The 15,988-nt window shown below is 44.5% G+C and overlaps 1 protein-coding gene across 2 annotated transcripts in view; it reads right to left on the bottom strand.

Annotated features, from left to right (window-relative positions):
- LOC117605794 (uncharacterized) overlaps positions 1–15,988 on the bottom strand; it is an 84,905-nt gene that overhangs the window by 28,617 nt on the left and 40,300 nt on the right. Inside the window, exon 2 of one of the 2 annotated variants that reach the window (XM_034327513.2) lies at positions 14,718–14,794. In XM_034327513.2, the coding sequence (XP_034183404.2) occupies positions 14,718–14,720 (3 nt within the window). In that variant the 5' untranslated portion in view covers positions 14,721–14,794. Of the gene's footprint in view, positions 1–1,271; positions 1,881–14,717; positions 14,795–15,988 lie in introns of those variants that run through there. The other variant, XM_034327514.2, reaches the window with a different exon arrangement.

Below are 15,988 nucleotides of genomic sequence, written 5' to 3'. Positions count from 1 at the left end.
GAATCGTCCTCTCTTTGGATAGGTCGCACACGTGCGTGTACGTTGCCGGTGACTCTTGCTCGCTTTTATGCCACCGACAAAAGTGTCGGGCTTTGTGTGACCCGAATTACGGTACTGTCTACCAGTAGGCAAATATTATAGCAACAGGCGGCCGCGAGGGGTGACGATAATGTTTTCATTTGCGACTAACCCCATCCGACCGCACCAACTCGATCGCGAGGGTTTCGTGGCATGTACTTACTTCGAAGTGCGAAAAAAGAAGACAAAGGTCGTGCACAGATGAAAAATTGCGGTTCATGATGTATATTTTGTGTGACAGTAAAATTTTTGTCGAATCAACACACTCGAAAGATAATTCGTTATAGGAAAATATTGTAACTGGATTTCTAGACGTACCTATATTAACGAAGAATGATTTTTATTTCGTTTATTAACAGAAAATCCTTGTCTACTTCTATCAAAAAGGAGATATTAAGAAAAGAAAGCAAGAGGAAAGGTTATTTAAGAAGCGTTCAATACCCCTTGATTGAGAAGAACTGGTGTTTCACTAAAAGCCATACTTGTCAAAACTAAACGAGAAGTAAAACTCAATGTAGATAACAGCGTCCGTTGTTAAAGCAAAACGGGGCTAGCGCACGCGGTCTCACGGTTTCGCAATTATATTCCAATCAAAATTTACTAGTCGAAAGGATATTTTTAACGGTCAAAAGCGTGCTTACGCCGCTATTAGGTTGCATTATCAATTTCACGCCGTGGTATAATCGCGAGCAACGCAGCCACTTTGGATGTAGACTTTAATTTACGAGGGATAAATGGAGCGGTGAATGGACTGTAAGATTGACGAAACGCCGGTGATTACCGGCTGAACGCGAGTGATTTATTTTCTAGTTTTTATAACTATCATTAGTCGGACCTTTTCGCCCCCTCCCTTCGTACCTGTACCTATAGTTTCTCCGTGTCAGACCTGTCGTTTCTTTGCGCGACGTTCAGAAACCGGCGATAAACTTGCATACGAGACGAGTTGCATTTTACATCATATGAATGTATAAAAAATAAATTTACGACACGGAATACAATACACCCGTTGAACACTCGATTTGCAATGCAAGAAGTCACTGTATTAAAGACGAGAAAGTTTTAACGCTCGGAGACATCAACGCCCGGAGAAGCGCGTCGGGGACGTCAACGCGTGGAAGAGCGCGTCGGGGACATTAACGCCCGCGCAGTACACGCGATCATCGATATCTCGAGCGGTATCGGAATTCACTCACCTTCGTAGTCAGACGATATCCACACGAGGGGCCCAACCGGTGTCCTCAGCTCACCACAAAACCAACAAAACCTTCTTCTCCGGATCGACCGAGTCCTCTGTCACACGTTAAACACCATAACCTTAGTTTGTTACCGTTCGACGGAGCAAGCTCGTCTCCCGCGAACGTTCTTCTACCCGAGACACACACTGCCCGCAAAATTGTTCTGTCCTGTCGCGGTCGGTCACGTGGCGTGGTACATCGCACGCTGCGCGCACGTTTCCACCTCGACAGTCGCGTCCACGAATCGTTCACCTGGTAACCCGTTCCCGACCGATCTGACCCTATCGAAGGACCGAAGGTCAACTAAGAACCGTTCTCTTCGATGCAAATCCGTCGACTGTCCACGAGATGATCCACGCGAGTCCCAACGTGATTCCCTTCGTTTGTCTCTCTTCCTCTTTCTCTCTCTCTCTCCACCGATTGGCCGTCCTCGATTCAACGATTTTTTTCTATACAGGCAAGCCTGTTGTCTGTCTCTCTCGAACATCCACGAGTCACGGTGCGGCCACGTCGATGGACGGGAGAGGACTGGCGCTTCGCGATCGCTACGACCTGTTCGACTGCATCGAAGGCGCATAAGGAGAGCCACGGCGAACCGACGGGAACCGATTTTCCCCTAGTGGCAGGGGCCAGCTGTACCTGCCCATCGGTGCACGCCTGTCCTCCTGCCCGCCAATCGGCCCCTCTTGGGCCTGATCGTTCCACCAATCCCGCGCCGTTCAGTCCCAGGAAACCGGCTGCCCAGGTGCCACCCATCGATTCCCCACTTCCTGCTATCCTACGCTCCTCCACTCTCCGTCGACTCGACCGTTCCTCGTGCTCTCTGCTGACCAAGTCCCCGCAGACAACCGATCGCTGCCTGCGATGAACGGGCCAGCTTTCTTGCTCTGAGAAACGATCGCTGCCGTTCTGAGATGATGTCTTTTTATGATAGAACAACGACCGTCTTTAGACCTGCAGCGAATTTTCTTTTTATCTTCTTTATTTTCTTTAATCATTGATTAACGGAATGGAATTGTGATCCAGATTCACGAAGAATGTACAATGGTGTTTCGAATTAAATTAGACGCTCCAGTTTTTAAATAATAGAGTTTCATACATTGGAAAATAATATTTTAGGAAATATTCTGCACCCATGTAATTTAGTAGCTGGCTTGCAAGACATAAAAACAGCTATTACTTAGTTGCTGCTTCAATTAGCGTACAGATTCGATAAAGCAAATACCGAGTATCGATCTTGTCGCTGGGAACGAATCCACCTTACGAAATCGCAGCAGCAATTAAACACTATCTAATCGCAATCAGAGGAACCATGAAAAGAACCAGAATGAATTGGTCTGTGTCGACCTGTTCAAATTTCTCGAGGCAAAGGCACGAGGAATCCGAAGAGTTACAGAAACTGGTCGACCCAATAAAATGTCGAAAGGCGTTCAAAGGGGAGAGCAGGAGGGCAGGAAGGACGGGGTTGGACGGCGCCATAAATTAAAGAAGATGTCCACCCGTAGAAATTAAACCATAGGAAACTGGTTTCGAACGTAAAACGCTTCTTCTCCTGCTCTCGATCCTTCGTTCTATCTCTCTCGTTTCTCTACGCGTCTTTGTCGTTATATTTGACCCCTCTGCCCGCACCTTGACTCTATGAATCCTACCGGAGACCGCTGCTTTTTGTGGCCGTCTCTTTTCCCTCGAATCGAGACTCTCCCGCTTCCTCGTTTAACGACCGATTTCATTTTATCGAGATAATACCGAAGTAGAAGCGACTACGAATCTGAGAAAGTCCGCTATGTTCGACCGGGTTCTGGGGCTTTTTTACGAGTCAGATAGCCGATGATGTCGACGTCGATTCTATAGTACAGGAAAGATATCGTGAACTGTTCGTTGGAATAAAAAATTCTGAAGAAAGTTGTGGTTTACGTGATTCAACGTCAATTGTGATTGTACCTCATTTGCATTGACTCAAAACAATTTTTAGTCAACTCATGTCATCGTATAATCAAAGCTTCTGAGAGATGGCAACAATTCATAAGCAACTCTAAAACTCTCCCAGAGTATTTCTACGGAGATGACAATAAAAAAGAGGAGCAGCCAGAGATTTCGTTTACACGTGTTTTCATCGCCATAAATAATTTATCCGCTTTTGGCAGTAGACAGAGCTTACGTGAAAGAACTGTACGGTATGTCCGACGGTGTGTAGCAAACACGAGAGGCGCGGTAAGCAACGTCAGATTCGTGATCAATTGGCCGTACTTAATCCGGATGTATTTACGCGTCCGTCCGTCGATCTAGTGCTCCTCTTCGTTTTGTCTGTCGCTGTCTCGTCCTTATGTGCATGCTCGTTCATGCAGAATCCCTTCCCGAGGAGGCAGATGGGGCTAATATGAACTCGATTCTGCCCCCGAAGATATGAACTCATTCGTTCGAGCGAGCACGAAGGTGTCTGCCCATCGACACGGAAAGAAACGAGATTTATCGTTCTTTCTGCGTGGAGAACGGTCACCTCTTGTCGCGTGAAACGGCCTCCTCGAAAGCTGGGGTCGAGAGCAGTGTCATCGTTGCGTTCTTTTTTCTATTCGACAAGTTTTTTTTCTGTTTGTCTCTTGTGTGACAAAACACAATGTGAAAATATCGTTTTCGAGTTCTTTTGATTATTACTCGATGTACAATACCATTGCAATATATTTTATAACGGGGGTACCATAGCAAGACATGTTTCACAATAAAATAATAAAATAAAAAGAAGTTTGGTAGCAAAGTTTCGAAGAGCCAAATTCGTTAGTATACTCGTTATCAAAAAATCATCCAAACTTTTTCAATTACTGCATTTATTATAGGTAATTGAATCATTCTCTGATACCACATTTCCGGTACAAGTACGTTTTCCACGAAACCTCTCAATTCCATCGTGCACACGTTGTCGCCGACAAGTCTGAACGCGCGATCGCGACATCGATCTCCGATCGCGGCGCGATCGATCTCCCCGTAGCAAGACGATTACAAACCGCTGAAATTCAGTCTATCCGTGGAGCTGAATTATGACGTTCGAGCGTTTGCAAGCGCGACTCGACAAGCATCGTGGCTGGTATTCGCGAGATTTCAGGAACGCGGGAAGGATTAATTGAATTCCGCGGGCCAATCCGCGTGCAGCGCTGAAAACTGGCACTCAATCTCGTTAATCGAAAGCGCTGCGGAATGTCGTAACAGCTTGGCGCGAGTTGCACACCGACGCGCTTATGTGAAACGCCGCGCCGCGACGTCGTTCGTCGTCGCGGTAATCGATTACCGTGGCCGGATTATTAAGCGGGTCCCCACGAGCGTAGAAAACGTGTCCCGACGAGGTCAAAGGGACACGGACCGGGACGAGAAGCGACTTCTCGCTGCGAAAACTCTTCGAGGATCTCACAGCCGGCACCGGAGGCGGCTTCAGGAATCGTCGATCCCGGCGTTAAAGTCTCCGGCCGAACGTGAACTCGCGCGCGCATCGCGTTATTAATCGCGAGCCAAGCTAAGCAGCGTGCAATTCGTCAAACCACGTCGCGGATCTTTGGAACGGTTCGACAGGATTCGCTGAATGAAACTTTAATTGCTGATAAAAGTAGTATTGGAATTTCTCGGCTTTTCAATAAAACCCTGACCTTTCCTTGAAACTAGTATTTAAATTTGAAGCTTGGTAATTAGCGCATTCAAAAATGATAAAAATTCATTTGTAATTGGTAGGATAACATTCTGGAGCATCCCATGATTCGAAGAAAATATCAACCCTGGTTTCAATGTTAGCAGAATACGTCCAAGTATCCTTCAAGAATTTCCGCAGATCGGGGCACACAAACGGCGGGATTAACCCCGAAGAAGATCAGAAGCTTAAAACGAACGGAAAGCGATAAATTCCAAGCCCGTGTCGTTTCGCAGTCGCAGTCGGTAAGCCATGGTATCCGTTACAGCGGCGATTTGCGAGGCTCGACGAGTATTTCGCACAGACAGGGGCTCGTCGTTTGCCAGCGGGACGAAAAAAGGTGCTTTAACAAGCCCTAATAGGATTCGTACTAGCGTGGATTTCTTTGGGAACCCGAAAGGGATTCCGGTCAAAACGTCGTTAGTCGTCCGAGATCGTTCGAACAGCATGAGCCACTTTGGACTCGTGACCCAGCAAGGATCCTTTGGTACAGGACCTCTGTTGCGGGTAGGTGTCCTGCGTGAATGGTCACTCGAAAACGAGCTCGTTCACCGGCCAAAAGATGTTTGCCCACAATACGATAAACGCGTTTCGATGATGCCCGAGAAACATCCTTCTTCTGACAACCAGTCGTTCCACTTGCCCTTCATTTTTCATTCGAACCGACGATACTTTTGTCTAAGATGATGGTTTATAGAAGTTTCTCGGTGTCGAAGGTCTGAAAACGCTCTGAGATATCTATAATAAAATCTTGTACCCAAAAACTGTTGCCCACCGATCAGCGACGATTCGAAAAATCGAATATCCCCGGGATATCGGCAAAAGGATTCAGCGAGTCCACGGAATCTGCAGCACGGTTTCAGCGAGGATCCGACACGACCTGGCCGTAGATCATTGAAACGTATATCCCATGGATCGCGGGGTGTACCTGTACCGCTCGCAGCCCGTGGAAGGACACAAAGTAGATTCGAGATACCGACGATGCACTCGCAGTTCCCGTGGGGTCGTGCCGGTCGCGCATATGGCCGCCGCTTGACTTCCAGTTGCTTTCGAGATCGAAGATTCGCCTACGCCCATTCCCGCGGAAGGATACCGCCAGCGTTTCGCCGAAGGACACGCGCACGATCGAGATCCTGTTTCCCGCGGATCACTCGAAATAATTCGTCGGGACCCAGGCTGAAATCGATACGCCGATGTACGACGCCGAAGGGGCTAACGGTCGCCTTGGCCCGAAGAATTATTCGTCAGGGGTGCAACCGGGCACCGACGGTGATAAGTCTGCCGATCGCGACTGTCGTCGTTTGATACCGTGCTCTCGTGCTGTTCACGAGGGGCCAGAATCGTGGCGAGTTGTGTTTACTTTGTGTGATCATTTTTTAATACAGAAGGAAACCAAAGTTGGGTATTATTGGAATATTAGGTCTAAGAAAGTTTCTAATTTCGAAATTAGAAAAAAATATATGTTTCAGATTTTATAAAATGAGAGTAGCAAATTTTAAAAACCTTCTTGAAATCTACAAAAGATCAACCGAAAACATCCCCTTTCTTTATCAGCCCATGATTTTCCAAAATCATTCATCGTTGAAGGACCTCTGTTTAGCCCTCCAGCATAAAAAGAAATCCCACTCGAGATGACTGGCAGAGGGTGCCGATTACATTTTTCGAATGACGAATCGACAACGATCGGCAATGATTAACATCGATCGTGACAGTCGAGGATTGGTGACAAAGTGGCCTAGGTCTAACTAGACCTCGACATCTGTCCGATTTGTCACGGAACGTTTTTCCAACCTACGGGATCGACCCTAGGCAGCCGTCTCGAGATCGTCTCTGTGGATAATTGTTGAATACCGCTAATGAGAGTCTAGTAGCGAGCAACGCGTCGAGTGCTCTCGTAACCGCGTCGAATCGCGCGCGTTTTGCGGCTGAGTACTCTTCGCGGCTCGTGAGAACACTGTTGTTTAGGCAACGATAGATTCGATACGCGTAACGAGCCTCTGTATTGCGCCCCTAATCAGCAGAAATTTATGACACCCCGGCCGGGGTGCGAAACGATGAAACCCGCTGGGTGTACGCGTTCTTTACACAACATTTCAACGAAGCTAAATAACAACGCGGGTTTCTGATTAATCGTGCGGTAGGTAAACGCTTTGAACCGCTGCCGGCAAACGCTAACTTTACGGCTACTGCTTTCAACTTGCGATATAGTAGGTGTTGATTAGAAGCACGCGTTCTGTGGTTTGCTGAACCCAAACGGTGAAGTACAATGGCGAGGTTGATAAACAGGCTCTTAGGTAGGAGGAACGATAAAATAAAGATTTTGTAACATTATGAAAATAACACGGAAGGTATTTGCAGAAAATTCATTTAAAAATATTTCAACTTTGAAATTTTTGAATAATTCAACCACTGGAATGGAAAATGTATATTTTTAATATAAATAAATGTAGATTTCTGTATACAGACAAACGTTCCACGAACAAAAGTTAACATTTAGCATGGACAGGTAGGTATACTATGTAGTACAAGGGAACAAGTATAATACCGATTGTTTTCAAGAGACAAACACGTATCGTCTTACGCGTCGACGATAAAACACGTCGAGGTTCGAAGTTCAATCTGAGCGAGTCGAATCGGGTACGTCGATCGATCGAGGTTTACGAGAGCCCTTTCGAATCGAAACAAAAGCATCGATACGAGACCGTAGACGTGGCACACGAGTCCTGAAACGTAATCCTCCGTTGCGCAGGGACTACCAGCTCCTATCTGAAATTTAATATCGCGTCCTCGCGGTTTTCGCGATAAATCGACTGCCCACCGCCTACCGCCCACTCGCGGGGCCCAGCATATTTAATTACAGAAAATCGTTCGACCTTCGCCGCGGACCTCCCCACGCGGTCCATAGGTTTTACGCAGCCAGCCAGGCATCGTTCAGAATCGGACGCTGTCCGTGAACCCCTCGCGAACAAAGAGGCTTAATGAATTCCGGTAAAGGATCACCGAACGCGAACGAATCGATAATTACCGCTTTCGATCGACCAGCCCTACTGCCTATGCTACAAGTTCGACGGCAATCGAGCTCGATTTTATCGTCGAGATCTCGTTTGAAAAGCAAACCTTCCAGATAGAACGCGAGAGCAAGAGAACGCTGTGTATCGTTCATTTGATGCAGCTGTTGCTGCAAATATCAGATGAGAATTAACTCACCTGATGATAATTTAATGTTACAAGGGTTGCTTGATTAAACGTGTTCGGATAGTGAGGTAGAGATACAGTTTGAACTTTACGCAATCGTTTTATTAAAACAATTGAATCCTACTATTATATTAAAATTCTCTGCATATATTATCTTCAGTATTGTTTTACAATTTGTTTATACCCAATTTGACCGTTTAAGTCCCCTGAAACACAATTCAAATTGCATCTCCTCTATTAGAGACCATTATTTCTAGGATTACATTTCCTGAAAGTAATGTCGGTAATTTTACGAAATCTTTTACTTTCTTTCACTTTCTATACTAATAACATTACATCAGAGATCTTCTCATTATTTTTATCATGTAAAACGAATCCAATGATCATTTATAGATAATAGATTAATAGATTTAAATCTAATCTTATTACCTTCATCGAATCGAACATTTTCTGCCTCTTTTGTATATCATTGCAGTTAGATTTGCGGTTTTAAATTTTAATATTGAAATCGAGTAGACTCGCGCTTCCTCGTCCGAGCCTACTTTCCCGACTCTCGAATCGACGACAGGAAGCAATGACCCGTTCCGTCGGTGACGAGAATCCCCTCGGTCTAAATGCGCTTAATGGATGACAACTATAAACTACCGTGCCAGTACATAACACGGAACCACACGGTGAATATCGTTCCGCACGATTGAGCTCTCCTTCGGTACCTAGGGGATCACGATGCTGCTTCGCTTTCGAACGATCGACCTATCCGCTATCATTTCGCTCCCCCATTGTTTCTCCTTGCTACGAAATGCACCCTGTTGCGGCGTTCTACCGACCCTTCGTGTAACCACGTCGAACGGTGCCATGAATATCCTCCTGGCGTTAACGAATCACGTAGACGAACGGGAGAAGCTGAAGTTCAAGTGTGTCTATGAAAAGAGACGAGGTTATTTATTCTAATTTTATATTCGAAGAACAAAAAACTTCTGGCTTTATAAGTTGCTTAGAAGGTACTCAAGTATCTACACTTGATTAGGAACAGCGTAAAATTTAAAAAATGAAAGTAATATGAAATACAAAACTAAATTGAAATTCTGGCTCTCTCCATGGTCCGCCATCCGAGGATTAATAACTGGAGTGTTTAAATAATGAGAATTCACCGAATTTCTTCAATAGATTTCAATAAAGAATCTGAACGGAAAGGTAAAAATACTTCCACAGAATGAAACCCGAAGAAAATCATCGAAGCGAGCAGAAATCGAAACAGAAACCATGATAAACTGCGTGCATTCAAGCGGTCGTCGCATAAAATCGCTAAATAGATAGAGTTCAATAGCGAAGAACATCATCGAACGTTTGAACACGATGTTGGCCCGGTAATTGCCGTGCGCCTTTTGGCCACCGGTTTCGTCCCTTTTCATCCCGCGGGACAAAACCGCAACAGCCACAAATCTAACCGCATGGACGCGTAGCGTTGAACCGGCGACACGTCGTTCGATAAATCTGCTCCGGGAGCGCTAACGCGGCTGAATGAATGGCGTTACGGGCCGACGAGCATGCTGAATGCGCGGGACGCCGGCTCGTTGACACGCTAGTCAAAATATTGGGGGAGTGCCCGAAGAGCCCGTTGGATCCGATTCTCCTCCTCTCATTTTCGCCGGCCTTTTTGCCCGTTCCGCTTTTTTCCCGCCGTTTTCTCGACCATTCGTGAATTCCTTTTACGAGGCTACTCTGAATTAAAAAAAAGTATTTCATTCAAAAGAAAAGATATAAAGGACTTGAATGAAATTATAGTTGGTCTATTTTACGGAAAGTAAAATTTTCTCATGCTTTTGTTTGATTATTATGCAAATTTGTTAGTTTCTATAGATTTAAAAACAGTTTAAACTGAATGTTGGAAAGATTTGTGGAGATAATACGGGATGTAAATTAAGTTAACGAGTATCAAATAGCGGGTTAACGCTAAACATCTTTAATGTATTCAGTTTCCTGAACGCGACACAGATGAACGAAATTCAAAGCTGTTTTAAATTCAAGTAAACCAGACCCGACCGCAACGAAAGAGAAAAAAGTAAGCCAACATCAATAATTTCTTCGTCCAATGAATCCGGAAATGGCTGTGTCTTAACAGGGCCGATACTCTTGGAACTTCGAATCGAAACGATAACGTGAACACGCTTGAATTTAAATAGCTACCGATCGATTCCGAAAGGCAACAAAACCGTCCCATAAATCAGCCGAGTCGTGGCAATAAATCGAACACCTACTTATCAATTAAACGTCGCAAGTCATTAACCCAGTCGCAACGTGTATCGATGATAAGTAAAAAATCGAAGAAAAAACGAATCAACACAAGTTATACAGTGATACACCAACTATTTCCATGGGTAATTAACGCTTTGATTGACACAGGAATTACTACTAATCAACGTCCCAATCGCTGGACTCAAAACAGTCGTATATTTATTAGATTAGAAACTTGAATAACGAATTAAATTAGAAAATTCTAATGACGAAACTTCCACGAAATAAGTTGGTCGTTCACTAAAACCGATCACTGTGTCACGACCCGGCACGATTCAAAGAGGACGCCGTTTGCTCCGTGAAACCTAACTGTACAATTAAAAGCAGAGATCTACCATCTCTTCCACGTAACGACCTAAAAAGAGGAAAAATAAAATGGAAGACCGCCTCGAAAGCGAGCAGACAGCGACACATTATTCCTCGTCTGTGAAGCTACAAAGAATTCGTTCATCTTCCGAGTGTAACCATCTTTGGCGTGGAATTCGTCGCGTGAAAAGAGAATCACCGCGGGCACAAAAAGGACCCGTGTTGTATAAGTAGGAACACGCGTAGATCACGTAAAGGGAAGCAAGCGTTGCGACACCGAGGATCAGCCACCCTACTTCCATCGGACAGATACGATCTATGGAAGAGATTAATCGAGAGTTTAGGCCCGGTTTCTCCGCTAGCGAAAATATACTCGAAGAAGGTGATTCGGTGTATCGAAGCTTGAGCAATTCACGCACACAGGTGTGTCCCCGTTAACGTGATTCCCTCCGCCTGTTGGTTGTGCCACGAAACGATACGTCCTGACCGCTGTGTCTTCCTCGGCCGTCTGTCGTAAGCTGGCCCAATTTCTATGTTGGCTCGCCTTATAAATCGCCTCGGCTTTTTTACGAGCTTCGCATAAAGCGTCTGGGACGAATCCTCTTCTCGAGCCAGAGGTAACGAGCCGTCTGATCTTCTTCGTCTTTCTCATCCTCGTTTCCATTCTCCTCTTTCTCTGGTCGCTTTTCGTCTTGCTTGAATCCAAGCACCGAATTCGTGCGTTCCACGCTCGAACGACACGACGCTACACGTCCAACCATTCCACCGAGGTCTCGTCGTTAAAATGGCCTCGTACTGTCGTGACACTGTTGGCGTTTTTTATGATTTCCATTGGCGTTCGTGTAAAAGAGCGGGAACAACGGGTCGTCGGTGTCGAACACCGGGGTTCGAGCGAGCTCGCTTTCCAAATGGAAACCGTAGTCGATCTCATCGTGGACGAGTTTGTTAAAGTTGTGAAAAGTATGATATGATGTTTTGATCTTGGTACATTTTACTTTTTGTAATAATTACAATAACTTCAATGTTGCAAGTATATTTTAAATAATTTGGGTCGGTTCAATTAATCATGACAGTGCGTAATCTCAGATATTATTTTGATCAAGGTATACCTGCTATGTGACTCATCGGTGAACGAAAATATGTGACATCTCGAGATGACGTATGTTCAACCAATTAACATAAAATCAAAACACTCGCAATGATTCTTTCTTTGTTGAATCGAGGACTGTGTGACTCACTTTCCCGAAATCAATTTCGGTAGTCGTCCACATCAAAATGATGAAACGTGCAATGAATTTTTGCAAAACAACATTCCCGTTCGTTTCATCAAAAGTACATATCTACTTTAATAATAAAAAAAAAAAAAAAACACTAATAAGCAAACAGTAAAAAATTTTTTTTTATAACACTATATATTTCAGTATCTTTGTGATAATTTACCATGTTTTAGGCAACAGAAATATCCCAATTAGTCCCAATAATTAATATCGTACATTTATATAAGAATGGTTACTGTTTGTTTAATGACCTATCAGCAACCTGTCAAAATTCTCAACAGCTCCGCAAAGATTAGTGAGCAGTGTTTAAGTAATGCTTCCGTAACTTGATAACCGGAAACGTGGCGTATTGTGTCAGAACTGTTGGCAAACATGTTCGACCGACGTTTAGGTCAGTTAATCCGCTTACTTCGCGCAAAGTCAGGTCCCTGTCGGTATCCATGAAGGCGCGTCGCCACGGCGATCTAATCGATCCAGTTACACGTCGAAACGTCGCGTCTAAGCTAGTGCGGATCTTATAAGCCGATTACCGTGTCATTGAATCGGAAAATCCAGTTACTTGCGATTTTGCTTTCGACCTGAGCCTCGCTTTCACGAAACTCGATCGTTGCAACCGGCTACGAGTCGACGAAAAAACGCGATAATATCACGTATCGATACGCGTCATCGAATCATTTAATGTAAATCTCATTAACGAACCAGTTGCTGTTACTGATACGAAATTATCTCATCTTCCGCATTGATTTAGTTCAAAAAATTCTTAAAGCCTCAATTTGTAATTTTTGAAATGGAAAATATTTTCACAGAGAAATTCATAGTAATGTTAATTATAAACGCGTGAAACTTTCTTATTGTAAGAAAGAAAGTTTGCTAACATGGATGGCAATCTAATAAATGAGCTTAAATTAGTACCAAGAAGTGTGGCAAGAAAATGACCCACAAGTTTCATTCTGTCCTCGTTTAAAGGGACCTTCTAACATTCTATCGTCAAACAAACGGTACGTGGTCATAAATTGATTTCCTTAATTCAACATCCGAAACGTCTTGTTACAATTCATAATACCGTTGTACCTGTTCAATGAAAATTCCTATGATTTACTGCACGACTTACCCTTTGCGAACTTTCGATCCCGATGTGTCTATTCAGGAGAAAACGAAACCACGCCCAACTCATTATAGAAAATTCCTTCTCCCAGACACGAGCATGCCTTGTCGCAACGATTTTCGAAACACGTAACATCGAGACCGTTATTCATCTCGAAATCCCGCAGTTTCGCAACGCCAGGAAAGCCGAACGGGTTCCCGGTGGAAAAATCAGATTGACCGTATTTCGTTACGGTACCACGATGGTGGCAAAGGGGGCAGGATTTACGAGCGATTCTTAGTAGATTTTGTGGCGTTCTCAGTAGGATGCGGTCAGCCACAATACATTCGGATGGCATACCGTATCGTAAATTAACGAAACACCGAATTTCCAAGCCGAGAAACCGGTGAATCGAAGAAAGGGTTGAAACGCCGTAGGTGGTGCAAATGTTTGAACTTGTTTGTCCATTTAATGGAAAGCCTTGGTAGTGGGTGGAGTCGGTCTATTTGCGATCGAACAGGCTGCTGTTTCGATTTTTCCGAGAAACACTCGTGGCGTTCGTTTCAAAATTAGAATTTCAATATGGAGAAGTACTGGCTACCTGATGAACGAATAGGGGAGTAGAATTCCAAGAAATAAGGGAGACGATTTTTTATAAAGTAGGTTAATAAGAATTAAAATATTCCAAGCGAAAAAGAAATGGCACGTTCGATGTTTTCTCTATTTCTTGGGATTCCGCCCCCCTATACGAGGAGCGCAGCCTCGTTCTCGTAAAATCGGTATGCGAGATCCGTAGAAAGGTGCATAAAAGTCAGCGCGGTGACGAAACGTGGGTCAAAGGTGAAACGCGTAAAGCTGGGAAATTTTCGCGGTGCCTTTGGGTTTCTACCGCCTGTTCCCGCGATAGGTAATCGTATTCGCGACGCGATCCGCGGTGAATCGACGATCATATGGGTCATCGCGGTCGTCAACTGGTTCCTGGAAGTATCGAGAGGCGTTCGGAGGACGAGTTCCGCGGCTACGCGATTGCGATATCGACGCCGACACGATTCTCCACTTCGTTCCCTCGAATCTGGTGATTCGTAATCGCGCGATTACGACCGGCCGTTTCTAGTTCTCCGAGTCAGTTAAAACGTTTCCGCTTCGGATGCTCGCTCGTAATGACCGCTCGTATCTTTCGCCGATTCTCGCCGGGGCTTTCTTCGTATTCTCGTTAATGCCAGTCATTTCAGCCGCGGCGTATCAATCAACCGGCACTGGGGATGTTTACGCGGCATTCGTGGCGATTAATTTTCTTGCGAATTCGTTCGAACGGAGGCACCATCGAACGCTTCCGGTTGATGGATCTCGATGCCTTGTTTGATGTATTAATTTGTTGATTGAGACGTTGCGGCGAGCAATCCTCGAGAGGCACGCGCGATTATTCGAATTTCGTTCCAGCTTGAATTATTTAATATTTTCAAAGGCGAGTAGTGTGTTTCAAATATAATATTACTACTATTATACATGATAATTTGTTTAATATAATTTGTTCACCCACTACTCGATACATTTCATTTGCAAAGGTTCAGACTTACCATTGAAGATCTGGAAAATATCTGCAAGGAGAATTCAAGAAACCTAAGGGTGCTCCAGACTGGAATACATAGAATATCTGTAAAAAAAATGCTATTTGAAAAAACAAATATGCATATTACATGTACCAATCAGTGTTTGTAATATTATTATTTTATATTGCATGATTAACAAAGATGTAGGACATCCAATGAATCCTATGTGCAACTCACTATTTTAATTACCAAACTAATTGAAAGCAGCAGCTACTAGTGGTTAATGATTGCTAATCAGATTGATGAACGTCAGTATCAGAACACTCTTTAACACTTAACGTAGCTTAGCTACACTTCATCCACCGCGGCAGAAGTCAAAAGCTTCGAACAGTACTATCTCCGACATTCTTCCCGTTCAAATTGAATTCTAACAAGCATTCCACCATAAATTTCACAAACTACCATTCCGGTTACCCACGAGGACGTAATTCGAATGAAGATGAACTTTCACCCCTCTATCGAGTCAGCATACCAAACCGTGATTTCAAAACAATCCCCGAAGAACTGTTCACTAGCATTCGCATCATCTGGTCGAAATAGGTGGAAGCGAAACGAAACGGATATTTCTCTGGTCATCTGCTAGCCAATCCGTCGACAGCCTCTTCAGTTGTGTTGACAATTTCACGCTGGACTTCCTGCGAATCTTCTTCTGCAGATTTTCCTTCTAATCCCTGCACCGCCCACACTTTGCTTCTCCCTGTCTCTCGCTCTTCCTCTGCGAAACTTTTGTCCAGCCGACGGATGAATCCCATTTAAATTGGGATTAACGAGCCGCACCTTTCCGTAGGATCGGCGCGCGCTATTTTACGATATTTGCTTTCGAAGATCGACGATCGGAAGGCGGCCCAGTATCCCGCGGCGTGCACGGATTACCCGCTCTCGTCACGGTCAATCCGCGGATTAGCGAGAAACCGGCGTGCCGGTTAACCAGATTGCTGGTTAAAGTCCTCGAGATAAGATTCCAACGGCGATACAGCACGAGCACAATCCTTGTAAAAGGATAACATCGGCTAGCTCGGATTAAGGGAGAGATCTCTGTGTACCGTCTTAGGGGTAGTTTCGTTTAAACGAATCAATGAGAAGGAATTGCTCGATAGATCGTCGAACCTGATGTATGAGAAACGATCTATTTAATAAGAGATGGTGTGTATTGGAAACGTTTAGCGTCTTTATTGAGATCCTTTTCGTTCGTGATCTCTGAAAGATTTGTTAAGATCATTTAAGATGGTTTTGATAGA

This window comes from Osmia lignaria, chromosome 2 (genome assembly GCF_051020975.1).
Source record: "Osmia lignaria lignaria isolate PbOS001 chromosome 2, iyOsmLign1, whole genome shotgun sequence".
In the NCBI taxonomy this organism is placed as follows: Eukaryota; Metazoa; Arthropoda; class Insecta; order Hymenoptera; family Megachilidae; genus Osmia; species Osmia lignaria.
Note: the sequence above shows the minus strand (reverse complement) of the source record. Positions and strands in the feature narration are given on the sequence as shown.